General features: G+C 47.4%; 1 protein-coding gene across 1 annotated transcript in view; it reads right to left on the reverse strand.

Annotated features, from left to right (window-relative positions):
• Nucleotides 1-1,319: 1,319 nt before the first annotated feature.
• Nucleotides 1,320-14,212, reverse strand: part of shisa6 (shisa family member 6) — a gene marked incomplete at both ends in the record, with an annotated part of 72,512 nt that continues 59,619 nt past the window's right edge. The window contains 5 exons of the mRNA XM_084323041.1: nucleotides 1,320-2,156; nucleotides 2,368-2,471; nucleotides 10,368-10,520; nucleotides 12,061-12,081; nucleotides 13,816-13,878. Coding sequence (XP_084179167.1) covers nucleotides 1,320-2,156; nucleotides 2,368-2,471; nucleotides 10,368-10,520; nucleotides 12,061-12,081; nucleotides 13,816-13,878 — 1,178 coding nt within the window. The remainder of the gene's footprint in view (nucleotides 2,157-2,367; nucleotides 2,472-10,367; nucleotides 10,521-12,060; nucleotides 12,082-13,815; nucleotides 13,879-14,212) is intronic.

The raw sequence follows: 14,212 nt of genomic DNA on the forward strand, positions 1-14,212 counted from the left end.
TTCAACTCCTTCCGATGTCAATGGAACAGTCTACATCCAAATATGAACAGTGGTATATCGTTTTATCAACAACACATTCATTCACTTCTCATCCTACAAACAGTTTTTATTAGTTTTTTTTGCAAAGACACACACACACACACAGTATAGTATTAATTGATCCTGTCAAATAACTTGGTTAAGTGGGTTTCTATTCTGTATTCACGAAACGGTGATGACTCTCTAATTTTTTGTTCAGAATCTACTGAAAACAGACAGTCCTAAGTGATGACTTTCTAATTTGTTCAGAATCTACTGTAAAACAGAGACAGTCTAATACAAAGTCCACCCAGTACAGACCTGTCCATTGAGAACTACTTCTAGAAATAGCTTATTTACAATCGTCTACCAGAAGCAAAAGAAACCCGCCATTGCTTTTTAATAACAGAACTGATACAAGCTAGCCATCACTAATCAAACGAATCAAAACAAAATCAAAAAACAGAAAAAGAAAGAAAAAAAAATCTTTTTAAATTGATTGTGCTTTGTAACCCACAAAACCACTTCGAAATGGAACAGTTTGTCTGAGGCACAGAACGGAAGTGCTGATCACATCCATTTCAACTCTTTTCCCGTCGAGATTCTCTATAGCTATGAGTAGGACTGGACTTACAAATGGTACTTTTTTTTTAATCATTTCTATTTATATATTTATAAAGTTATTACAGGCTCATCCTGGTTCATTATCACCCAAGGTGGGCGGGAACAAAGGTCATGGAGAATTTTCGGTCCTTCTGTTTAACCATGCAAAGCCCTTAAGATTCGCCCCGGAAAAGGTCACAGAATAGATTTGTGTTGGACAAAAAAAAAAGACTGCTAAAACCATTCTGACAAACATACCGGTAATTCACGTCTTCACATTGTGAACTGAACCGCAGCCTGTGGATGAATAGGGTTATGAAGACAGCTGAAATAACATTATATAGCTGGACAACACCATCCAACCACAGCTGAAACACATGTCTCTGGATCTATACTGTGTATGCAATTACATACCAGAATGGAGTATTCTCCCCATCTCTTACCACAAGCTACTGGACACTGTTGGTTCTGGGTTCAAGTCTGACAAAGGCCTGGAAATGTTGACAGAGCAGAACTCTGATTGACTTTGCAGTTAAACTGAGCTAACGGAAAGTGATGTCATCTAATCACTATCCTACTCTTAATACAAAGGCCCCAACTATCCCTAAACCCCTCCCGCTACACGGCAATCTTCACTCCTACTGTATATGCAAGCCATCGGCGGTCAGCATTAGGGGTCGGCTGCTGTGTGGCTGGCGTCAAACAGTCACTTCAGTCTTGCTGCCTGTGCGGTAGTGCTGTGGCTGGGCTTGCTGCTGCTGCTGGTGATGCTGTTGCGGGGCATAGTGCAGTTGCTCCATAGTGTGGGTCCGTCTGGAAGCAAACGCCTGCCTCTTAGACACTGTCTGGTTCATGGCTAAAGTGTTGGAGTGCCCGCCGCCCCCGGCCACCGGTGCCCCGCCGCTGTTGTTGGAGGCACTGGGATGGGAGTGCATTTTAGTCATCTTGTAGCGGTCCATGAGCGGCGTGGTGGGCATGAACACGTCCGTCTGAGAGCGTGACATTGACTTGTCACTGCCACGGAAGCCCCCCGAGATGCTGCTGACCGCGCCGCGCTTCAGCGACATCATCAGCTTGTCCGGTGAGAGCAGGGGATCCTGTGAGTAGAGGCGGTCTTGTGAGTAGAGGCGGTCTTGTGAGTAGAGGCGGTCTTGAGAGTAGTGGCGGTCCTTCGAGTAGAGGTGCTCCTGGGACAGCAGCCGGTCTTTGGAGTACAGGCGGTCCTTGGTGTACAGCCGCTCCTGGGACGAGCGGCGGTCCTGGGGCAGCAGGCGCTCCTGGGACCGCAGGCGCTCGGCGGACAGGAGCTGCTCATCGGAGAGGATCCGGCCTCCGTACGGGGACATGCCGTTGGTGCTGTAGTCGGGCTCCGAGTCTCTTTGCGGGGAGAGGACGCGGTCCTGCGACATGGCCCTCTGAACGCGGCGGGGCCTCTGCCTGGGCTGGGACTGCTGCGCAGTGGCCTGTGGCTGGGGAGGGGCCTGGGAGGCGGAGGGCTGGGGAGGCTGGCTCTGGAGCGGATCACGCTCCCGGTGCTGTTGGGCAAGATGAATGAGCAGACTTTATTCTTGGCCAATGGGGAAATAAGCTTTACCCCCCACTACTATAATAGATGATATTGAAAGAGTAGCTCTGGCTTACAACACATTTTCCACTGGGCGGAACTCAGTGCAATCTGTCTTCCTCACATTTGCATTAAAAGAGGAATCTACGTGACACTTTGAATTAGATCCCTGAAAAACCCACCTGTTCTTGGGTCATTTTAATAACATGTAAGGGGAGGGTGCCTCTAGCCGCCAGGTCTGGCAGGTGACGCTTACGAGAGTAGTAGTCGTCGACTTCTCTATCCGCTGCAGGAAAGAGGAGGAGCAGAAGAAGAGGGGATGGAGAAGATGGGGAGACAGAGAGAGAGAGAGAGAGAGAGAGAGAGAGAGAGAGAGAGAGAGAGAGAGAGAGAGAGAGAGAGAGAGAGAGAGAGAGAATAGGTGGACAGATAGAATGGGAGGGCAAGGATAAGTAAAGGAGGGATCGGTGAGCAGTGCACACAATGCATGATAATCCATCTGGTCCTCGTCGTTCATCACCCACGGGGGCGGGGGGCAATGGGAGAGCAGAGTGAGAGGAACGGAGGGGAATGGGAGCCAAACCTTATTACATGCTATGCACATAACATCTACAGATCCCGTCTTCATCGGGAATGCTATACAGGGCGAACTTTACAAAAGGTCAAGTGGGAGGTGTGCAAACAAATCGTCTTCATATCACACACAGGCAGCGCACTTCACGTCCATACGGAAGGCAATTGCAGAATCACAATGAGAATTAAAAATGGGTCTGTGTCCTTGGGCGGATGATTTTCTTTTACCCTCATTGGGACACGACATGCACCTTAGAAAGCGGATGACAGTGCTGTAGTGTCATGTAAACAGCCACCCCACCTTCATGCCACACAATTTAAACTCCATGCAGCATCTGCCACTCTGTCACAAGTACGGACTCATCGTTTGACATCACCGCGTGGTGCACCTTGCACACATACTGTAAGCACGCACGCATGCATACACACACACATCCAGACTCATGTCACACACATCCTGTCAGACGTCTCCTCAAGGAAGACGACCGTGGCGAGCCGCAACGTAGATCACCTCTGTCCTCATAACTTGTCTGGGTTTGCGATTTACCGAGGCTATTGTTCCTGAGAACCGCAGTGTGAATGTTTAACCGCTGGAGTACAAGTCAAGAGGTGAATACACTGATGTCATTCCACAGATGAATTATGGAGAGTGGACCTCTCCGGGCTGTTACTCAGAACTCAAAGAGAGACCCCTGTAGAGGTTGAGACTTGTCTTTGTCTTTGTACAGAGAAACCCCTGTAGAGGTTGAGACTTGTCTTTGTCTTTGTACAGAGAAACCCCTGTAGAGGTTGAGACTTGTCTTTGTCTTTGTACAGAGAAACCCCTGTAGAGGTTGAGACTTGTCTTTGTCTTTGTACAGAGAAACCCCTGTAGAGGTTGAGACTTGTCTTTGTCTTTGTACAGAGAGACACACACACTGGTGGCGTGACTCTGTCCACCGCACTCCGGAAAACAACACTTGTACGGCGGCAGGCACCGTGTGCACTCGCAATACACATCTTCTCACTCTGAACGAAACATTTCTAAATTTTTTCCATTTCTCAAAGGTTTATTTTTAGATGAGGGAGGGGGGGGGAAACAGACTTCACCATCTAATTCCCATTAGTGAATATAAAGCAATCCGAGCTCTATCTACCATGTACAGTACGTAGTCCCTGAAAGGGAGAGAAATGAATAACTCATGGTGTATACAGTCACGATCCTAAAGTCATCCTTTCAGTTCGACACCCATTTACATTCATAAGCAGCAGCCAGACTCTTCTCTTTTCATTAGCTCGACAATGAGAAGTGCTTCTCTATCTTTCAGCGCTGCCTGGCCTACATGATATATCAGCGTGCAGACACTAGACGGGCAACAAAGGGGAAACCGCATAGCCTCGTAGCTATTTTGCTGCGACAAATAATTTGCTTTGGAAGGCAGAAAGGGGTTGAGAAGGATAGGGTAACATTGCCTCTGGATTTTTTTCTTCCAATTTTTACATTGTGGCGAGAATTATTCTGTTGGCTAGTATCTTTGACGAATTAATTCATTTGATTTTCTTAACTCATATAATAATTTCTATTATGCTAATTCTGCAAGCCAGGGCACTCTGGGAGATGGAGAGCAGCGCTGTGTTTTATGTCTCCCTCTCCATCTCTCTCTCTCTCTCTCTCTCTCTCTCTCTCTCTCTCTCTCTCTCTCTCTCTCTCTCTCTCTCTCTCTCTCTCTCTCTCTCTCTCTCTCCCTCTCCAGTACAGTTTGAGAACTGTGTGCAGACATTAAATAGCCTTGCATCCTTGTAAATACATTTGCCGTTTTGTTTTAGTTTTTTAAGAAAAGGTGCCTGGCAGCTACTGCGCGAGTGCGAGCCGGCATGGAGTATGCAGAGGGGCCCTGGCGGGATGAGCAGATCGTCATCCATCCCTCACTTTGGTCCCGTGCCAGCCAAGTGAAGTAGGGCAGTCATGATGAAATTACACAAGCCTTAAGGAATATTTGCGTTCCACTTAGAGAATATCATGAGATGTGACCTCATTACGCGGCAAAATCCAGCGTAGCACCACTAAATCAATACCGAGCCGGGCCCGGGCATGAAGGAGCGGCTTAATGCACTTATACGCTCCGAGAGAAATAGTGTCTGCTGCAAGGTTCCGCTCTTAGAGCCAGCCGTCTTTACGGGGAGCCGGTGGAAGCATGGAATAGCAATGACCCGCGCTTTCTTTAGATGACTAGTCTGATATGGTATTATAGGATCATAGCTGAGAGGTGTTTATTTTTCTGCAGACACCAAATTCCAGACTTTTCTGCATCCATTCAAAAGGTCTATGGTCTCCAAGTCAACACTTTGAGTGGAACTGCAAAGAGCTGAAAAGAAACTAAAAACGTGTTTGTTTTCTCTCTACTAGTTGGTGTACAGCAGGCACAGTATTCCTCATTGCTGAACCAAGTAGGTAGTAGTAGTAGTAGTAGTAGTAGTAGTAGTAGTAGTAGTAGTAGTAGTAGTAGTAGTAGTAGTAGTAGTAGTAGTAGTAGTAGTAGTAGTACTAGTAGTAGTAGTAGTAGTAGTAGTAGTAGTAGTAGTAGTAGTAGTAGTAGTAGTAGTAGTAGTAGTAGTAGTAGTAGTAGTAGTAGTAGTAGTAGTAGTAGTAGTAGTAGTAGCAGTCGCGGAATGGGACCATAATTCCTACCGGGAATTTGACTCAGGCAGGCCATACCCATACCCTCCAGTGGCCTGACTGCGGGCACAGAAAAAGAAAAGCATTTGCCAGTCTGCCAGGGCAGCCAGGCCATGCCAGTCTGCCAGGCCACCGGGAAAACTCCCGGTGCTCCCGATGGCCAGTCCGCTAGTGAGTAGTAGTAGTAGTAGTAGTAGTAGTAGTAGTAGTAGTAGTAGTAGTAGTAGTAGTAGTAGTAGTAGTAATAGTAATAGTAATAGTAATAGTAATAGTAATAGTAATAGTAATAGTTAACATTCTCCAAAACCATTACTACTGCCAAAGCTTCTTTCTTTCACCATAGGATCGAGGCCTCTGCCAAGAACCCCCCCCCACCCCCTCACCCCTCCTCTTTCTTTGCCGAAGACTTTACGACCTTCTTTGAGGAAAAAGTGGAGAACATCCGCAGCAGCTCCTTCTCCCATCCCCCACCCATTCCAAATACTGAATCGAGAACCTCATCCTTCACTCTGTCATCTTTCTCTCCCATTACAGAAGCCGAGACCCTGACACTGGTAACGTCGACCCGTCCGACTACATGCCAGCTGGACCAGTTACCCTCCCCACTCCTCCAGACCATAGCACCAGACATCCTCCCATTCCTAACTGCAACCATAAACTTCTCCCTCAACTCGGGGGTGGTCCCCACCATGTGAATATTAAAGGCAACCAACTTGTGTTCAGCTTTTCTCTGATTGGCCACAACCCCACGCCGCTAGCCCGCCCCCTTTTGCCGCGATGGCGGCAGGAACCTTCAAGTTCCCTGGTGCAAAATAAATCTGGTAGTTGGTTTATGACGTTAATTAATAATAAACACTGTTAGGACTCTTAATAATAAACACTGTTAGGACTATCTGACTCTTAATAATAAACACTGTTAGGACTATCTGACTCTTACTAATAAACACTGTTAGGACTATAAACACTGTTAGGACTATCTGACTCTTAATAATAAACACTGTTAGGACTATCTCGATTCACGCGTCACTATTGTAACTAGAAACTCTGGGTGTCACTGTACATCAGTGTGGAATTGTACGCTGTAACGTTATTATTTCGCGTTTTTAACGTCATAAACCAACTACCAGATTCACTCGTCACTGTACATCCGTGGAGGCTGCTGAAGCGCCAGCGGGGCGATGCGGTGGTTTGTCCCCGGCTTCCGTGCGCCGCCGCCGGCTTGACTCGGTCCAGCTCCAGCAGCAGCAGCGGCCGTGCTCCGTTGTAGAAGCCCTTCAATGACAGAGCTCTCATATTTTGCGAATGCATAAACTATATCTTAAATTATGGCTAATATGGCTGTCGCTTATCAATGACTTCGCGACAGCCATATTAGACACATAGCCATAATTTAAGATATAGTTTATGCATTCGCAAATATGAGAGCTCTGTCATTGAAGTGGGTGGTGGCAGCGTTACTAACAGCGTTCACCCTGATGTAAAGTAGCGATTTTTATTGTTTTGTCATGACAAACCAATTACATAATCCCAACATATGTGTAAAGAAACAACATATTCCAGTTAACGGTATATTTTTTTAATGATTCATTACGGTATAAATTAGGTTAACTGGAGCTGCGTATTGCTGGCTCTCATATTTGCGAATACAATAGCGTTCACCCTGATGTAAACAATTCCGCGGGCGGCGCGCGGCAGCGCGGTCACGTGGCCGTGTGGCCAATCAGAGAAACGCTGAACGAAAGGCTGAACACAAGTTGGTTGCCTTTAATATTCACGCGTCCCCACCTCCCTAAAACAAGCCAGAGTCACACCGCTCATGAAAAAAACAACCATGAACCCCACCGTCATAGGCAACTATCGTCCTGTCTCTCTTCTCTCCTTCCTTTCTAAAACACTTGAACGTGCTGTATCCAACCAACTTACTGCTTATCTCTTACAGAATGACCTCCTAGACCCTAATCCAGGGGTCGGCAACCTGCGGCTCCGAGGCCGCATGCGGCTCTTTAGCCAATCAGCTGCGGCTCCCTGGCCCAAAAGAAATAATAATTAAAAGAAAATATTTTAACTTTTTTCTTTTTTTCTTTTTTTCTTTTGGAGATCGATGTCATACTGTGACACTGAAATGAAAAAACATTTCATCAACTAAGATATTTAGTCAACAAAAGGCTTACCTGTATGCCTGATATGTGGTGCGAAATTTGCAAACAACAAAAAATTTACTTTTTATTTTATAGATTTTCCACAAATAAGGGAAGGACTCTAATAGAACTGCATAGTTCAGGGTTTTATTTCAAAGTAGGTCTACAGATGCCAGTGTTTTTTCTCCTTTTCTGTGTTTTATTTCAAAGTAGGTCTACACATGGTAGTCTTTTTTCAAAGTGGACTACTTTTTATTTTATAAATGTTCCACAAATAAGGGAAGGACTCAAATACAGTATACCTGAATAGTTCAGGGTTTTATTTCAAAGTCGGTCTACAGACACCAGTGTTTTGTCTCCTCTTCTGTGTTTTATTAAAAAATAGGTCTACACAGCCAGTATTTTTCTCCTCTTCATAAGAGTTTGAGGTTTTCCTTTGTTATAACAGGTAAAAACAGCAATAAAAAGTCAACAATTTTCTTTTTGTTGCTTTATAATCCCATTAATGCAACAAACTGTGTGCTATAAGTATAAAGTATAATAAATCGCAAATTACTTTGAGTATGCAATTGTCAGGCGTTTTATGCTAAATGTGGGGTATGCTTGGGGATATATAAAACGTTATACACTGGTTATCTTCATTTTAAGGGTAAAGAGGTTGTGCGGCTCCCTGAGCATTTTATTTTGTTGGACGGGGGAAAAGTGGCTCTTTTGATAGTAAAGGTTGCTGACCCCTGCCCTAATCAGTCAGGCTTCCGGACTGGCCACTCCACAGAAGCGGCCCTCATTGCGGTCACAGAGGCACTTCACTTAGCAAAAGCGAAAGGCCTCTCCTCTGTCGTGATTCTCCTAGATCTATCTGCAGCCTTCGACACAGTCAACCATCAGATCCTCCTTGCGTCCCTCGCAGGAATGGGAGTGGCTGGCTCTGTGCTGACATGGCTGACATCATACCTCAATGGCCGCTCCTACCAAGTGTCATGGAGAGGGACCCTGTCGGCCACCCGCCCCCTGCGGACGGGTATCCCCCAGGGCTCGGTCCTAGGACCCCTTCTCTTCTCCCTCTACACTAAATCACTGTGTAACATTATCACGTCTCATGGCTTCTCGTATCATTGTTATGCCGATGTAGCCGGTGTGATCTTGTCTGCGTTGTGTTAAGTCGATTCGACCCCTGTTAAGGGATCGCCCTGAGTGGGAGTTGAACCCCGGACGCCCGCATCGCGGGCGGCATCACAGACCACTAAGCAAGAAGTGAATTCACTTCTTGCTTCCGGGTCTGGATGCCTCTGGGGAGTGAGTTTACTTGCAGTACCGCTTACCATCCACAGCCACTGAACTACTTGTACCATCGTGACTGTGGATATACTGCGGTACCTCCGTTACACTCACCCCCCTAAACTCACTCCACCCAGGGCATCCGGGTCTAGCGGCACCACATGTAGCCGGTGTGATCTTGTCTGCGTTGTGTTAAGTCGATTCGACCCCTGTTAAGGGATCGCCCTGAGTGGGAGTTGAACCCCGGACGCCCGCATCGGCGGCATCACAGACCACTAAGCAAGAAGTGAATTCACCCAACTCCTCGTCATCTCCCGCCTCGCCTACTGCAACGCACTGCTTGCTGGCCTCCCGGCCACTGCCACCAAGCCTCTTCAACTCATTCAGAAGGCAGCGGCCTGCCTGATCTCAAACCTACCGAAGTCAGCCCATGTCACCCCACTTCTTAGGGACCTGCACTGGCTCCCCATTGCTGCACGAATCCGCTTAAAGGCCCTCGACCTGGCATACCGTGCGGCAAAGGGAACCGCTCCCGCCTACCTCCGGTCAATGGTCTCTAACTACACACCCTCAAGACCCCTACGCTCTGCATCTTCTGGCTGTCTCAGACCCACTCCTATCCATGCTCCGGGAGGGTCATCAAGGAGAAGCCGCCTTTTGTCAGTCCTTGTCCCACAATGGTGGAATTAACTGCCCACCCCAGTTAGGACAGCCGAAACCCGTCCAATCTTCCGCCGTCGACTAAAGACGCACTTCTTCAACCATTATCGAAACAAAATATATATATATATATCTAACCCTAAGTTCCCTAACTAACCTTACTGTCATGCACTTATACTGTCCTAATAAACTAACCTACACTGTAGCACTCAACACTTTGATGAACATTGTTACTCAGCTGATAGAGCTGATAGAGTTGTGCCCAAGTATACCCGCATTTCATTGTATACTTGTATGCCGTGACAATTAAAACTCTTGACTTGACTTGACTTGACTTCCTGATGACTTGTCGTACAGAACTTGTAAGTCGCTTTGGATAAAAGCGTCAGCTAAATGACTAAATGTAAATGTAATGTAGTAGTAGTAGTAGTAGTAGTAGTAGTAGTAGTAGTAGTAGTAGTAGTAGTAGTAGTAGTAGTAGTAGTAGTAGTAGTAACCAGTTGGGAGTCAGAAACGTATGACTGATGCAGATATATATATACAGTACGTATATATTCTTACTCGCTTATACTATCATGCACTCTTCCTACTATACTCTTTCTTTACTACTATGCACTCATCACTGCAGCACCCAAGTTTCAGCACTGTTTGATGAACATTGTTACTCAGCTGTGTAAGAGTTGTACCCTTCCTGCTGTACTTGTCGTACAGAACTTGTAAGTCGCTTTGGATAAAAGCGTTCAGCTAAATGACCAAATGTAAATGTAAATGTATAAATATATATCTCTATATATATATGTGTGTTATATCATGCGGGGCACTGGGACGGGCAGACGGCGCGCTCGGCGTTCAGTGCAGTCGGTGAACTTTGACCTACTGAGTTTCTTCAGAGAGGAGTAGCGGCTGAGGTCGGCTTTGACCGCCGCCTCGTAGGAGGGTGGCAGGTGGGAGAGGCTCTGGAAGGAGCGCGAGAAGGACAGGTCGTAGGGCTCCGTCTGCGAGGTCAGGATGCCGCTCAACCGCGTGTTCTCTGGAGACACACACAGACAGAGCAGAGGGAAGAAGGGGGGGGGGGGGAGTGGGCAGGCAGGCCGACTCTCTCTCCCCCCCCCGTGAGACACCAGGGGATCAGAGACCCCACAGGTAGCGATTTTGGATAGGCTGTCTGCTGAGGTAGGAGGGAGGTGGTGGTGTGTTTGTGTGTCTGTGTTGGAGAGGGGGGGTCACACCAGGGACTTGGTGAGTGGTGTGTGGCAGAGACTGGACAGGTGAGGAGGGTGGGTGGGGGATGGGTGGGTGTGTGGGTGGGTTGGAAGGTGCTGACGGGAGGTAACAGAGGTCCAAAAAAACAAAAACAAGACAGCACACCAAACAACAGATGTCTGCCAGGACAGTGACCCTGGCTGTGACAGCATGTGATGGGATTGGGGGGATGGGGGGCGAGAGCATCGTCCTGGCCGATCGTCACTGATGGAACGTGATATGCCAAGGTGGAACATCAGGGTAGCTGGACTGTAAGTCCTCTCTCCTCTGTTTTCTCTTTTCTCTCTCTGTCTCTCTCTCTTTAGTCTCACACATGTACGTACACAGACAAACATGCACGCACGCACACACGCACGCACGCACGCACGCACGCACGCACACACACACACACACACACGCACACACAAACAAACACCCTGTCTGTTTGCCTCCATCCTATCTATATTACAATGCCACCACCACCACCCACTTTCCTTTTGCTATACTTAAGTCTCTCGTTTCCATTTATTGTCTCTTTCCATCTCTCTCTCTCTCTCTCTCTCTCTCTCTCTCTCTCTCTCTCTCTCTCTCTCTCTCTCTCTCTCTCTCTCTCTCTCTCTCTCTCTCTCTCTCTCTCTCTCTCTCTCTCTCTCCCTCTCTCTCTCTGTCTCTCTCTGTCCCCTCTGGGCTGTGAGTCTGTCATGCAGTGTAAAGCAGTGGGCATGGGTGCGGCTCCCAGACCAGACTCCAATGTGCAGATAAAAATAGGGGCTTGGTAACTGCTGCAGGATTGAGAGGGAACAGAGAGAGAGAGAGAGAGAGAGAGAGAGAGAGAGAGAGAGAGAGAGAGAGAGAGAGAGAGAGAGAGAGAGAGGAGGGGAAGGATAAATAGAGGGGGAGGACTAAAAGATGAAAAGGAAGAGAAATAGGCAACAGGAGAGCGAGAAGGAGGAGAAGAAAGGCGGGGAGGGATGGAGGGAGGGACTTATGACAGCAGGGGTCCTTCGAGCCGTAGGGGGGGGGGGGGGTTTGAAGGACGAGGACAGATCTGCGAGAAAACTGTCTACCGCACTCAGGGGTGAAAGTGTACTCCAAACTGTGGCATGCTGTTGGCTATCTCAATACCAGACACATTTTCACTGCTCGACCACAAACGCACGGCACGACCACACCACACACGGCACAATAGGTGTAGGAAGAAGGAAGAGGCACAGAGGTGGGGGGTGGGCGTGTGTACATAGGCGCATGGGGTCGTGCGCGGATGTGCTGCTGGGGACACACGTGTGTGTTTGTGTGTCTGTGTGTGTGTGTGTGTATGAATGACTTACCACGTCTCAATGGTCGGTGAGCTACGCAAAAAAAACCCAAGCGAGAAACAAATATTTCAGAAACATGTCGATGGTGGCGTTAAAACAAATGATGAATAAATAAAAAGAAAAAGAACACATTCAGATAGCACCCACATTCTTCCACAAACAACCTACTCAATATTCAATGCGATGATCGCTGCTGAGAAATCTGTCGAAACAAATGAAGCCGGTTGAGCCTTAAGGCTAATTGTGTGTGTTACTGTACCAGCGAAATACTGTATACATGTTTACACATTTTCTCCCCCGTGATCTACAGCGATGCGTCCTGTTACTGTTGCGGCGGGCGACGGCCACTGCGGTGAGTCTTATCTAGACAAGACACCGTGCACTGGAATTTCAAGCCCTTCGCAGGGCCATGTGATCAAAGTCCTCGTCTTAGATGTGTCGCCGAAATGGATTTCTCGTGTTTTCCACGGATCTCAAAGGCATTTCTTCATACTCAGTGCGGTTTCTCTTATCTGTACATGTGTTAAATGGAACGCATAGCCAATTTGTACATGGAAGGGGAGCGCGTTCAGCCCCTGATGTCTGGCAGCCCTGAGAACTCGCTAGCGGTGGTCTTCTCGCTAGGTAACCAAACGGAATACGAATCAAAAGGCAAAGATCACAGCGATTTGGGTTAAACAAACACAGACGTTTTCTGTCTGCCGTTCACATGGCTTCATCCTGCCTTCAGCCTGTGTATTTATAAAACCTTTATAATGTCTTTATAAGGGCGGCTAGGTGGTGCAGTGGGCAAGGCGCTCACCACCAATGCAGGAGACGCTGGGTTTGAGCCCAGCTCTCCGCATTGCTATCAGCTTGGTTGGTCGTTCATACTAATACAATTGGCAGTATTAGGGGGTGGGAAGCTGATGGGTGGGGATCGGACATTGTGGACAGCGACTCCTACAGGTCGGTTGGTGCGCCTGCGCAGCAGAATCAGGAAGCGACGGGGGCGGCGTGCCCTCCAAACGCAGACCCCCGACGCTGAGAGATTGCGCTGTGCAGGTGAAAAGATGCGACTGCTGCTTCCTCGAGTACCGGAGGGGACACGTGATGTAAGGCTTAGTCCACATTGCAGCCGGCTTGTGGGAGGCATGGCCTAACAACGTTCGAGACAGGGGAGGGTAGAATTGGACGATACAAAATTGGGATGGGAGAAAAATAGAAAATGGGAGAAAAAAGTAGATACAAAAAAATAATGTCTTTATAAAACCATAAATGTCTTTGCTCATAAAAAAGTAGACATTGGGAATAGAAACCAGTTCCTGATTATTATTCTTGTGGGGAACACAAGGCTATAATGGTAATAAAGTTCGGGGGGGGGCGAAATCGCATGTCTCTGCACGTGGACCGAAGAGGAGGGGGCGACTTAAACGGAACATTAAGTTGATCCTCAAAGCCAAACTGGATTTACTTTTTAAAGGTGACAGACAGCCACCGTGTCCCCTGATCCCGTGTTCATCCCCGCTCCCCAAAGAAAAATGTCCATGGATATGAGATGTGACACTTATACGATTCCATCTTTAATAATAGTAAAGAAAAAAGGCTTCATTCTCAATAATAGAATGGATTTGCAGACCCCGGAGGGAAAGAGATTGAAAAAGAGGGTTTATGTCGAGTTGTGTTTCACGCGTCCGTGTCAAGAACTATATCAAACATAATGCCCTGGTTTGACACTTGCGCATCTTTCACCTCGATATGTCACGCTAGTCGGGGAGCTCTCCTTACCATTCTTAGGGGTGCGTGTCGGGCTACCTAGAGCCACGTGGTTATAGTTGAGCTGATGGGGACCTGCAATGACAGAAAGAAAAGCAATGAAAGAGCCTTTCAGTGGTCGTGAGGAAATGCATTCTGTATTAAGACCAAATACAGATGTTAGTAGATGAGGTTAGGCGGCAAATGGTGACCATTGAAGGTCATTCACCCAGAAATGTGTTCAGTACTTATGTCATTTAAAAGGTTGCCTTTGAGAGGTATCAAGTGTATATATATGTAACGGTTGTCAAATCGTCACCTTAAACTTCGATGCCCCGAGGGAGTTTCGAACCCGTGGTCTGCCGCACCACGGGTCGACAGCACAGACCACTATACCAAGAGATGAATTCACTACTTTGCAACGTGTCTA

This window comes from Notolepis coatsorum (assembly GCF_963971535.1).
Source record: "Notolepis coatsorum genome assembly, chromosome: 10".
NCBI classification, from domain to species: Eukaryota; Metazoa; Chordata; class Actinopteri; order Aulopiformes; family Paralepididae; genus Notolepis; species Notolepis coatsorum.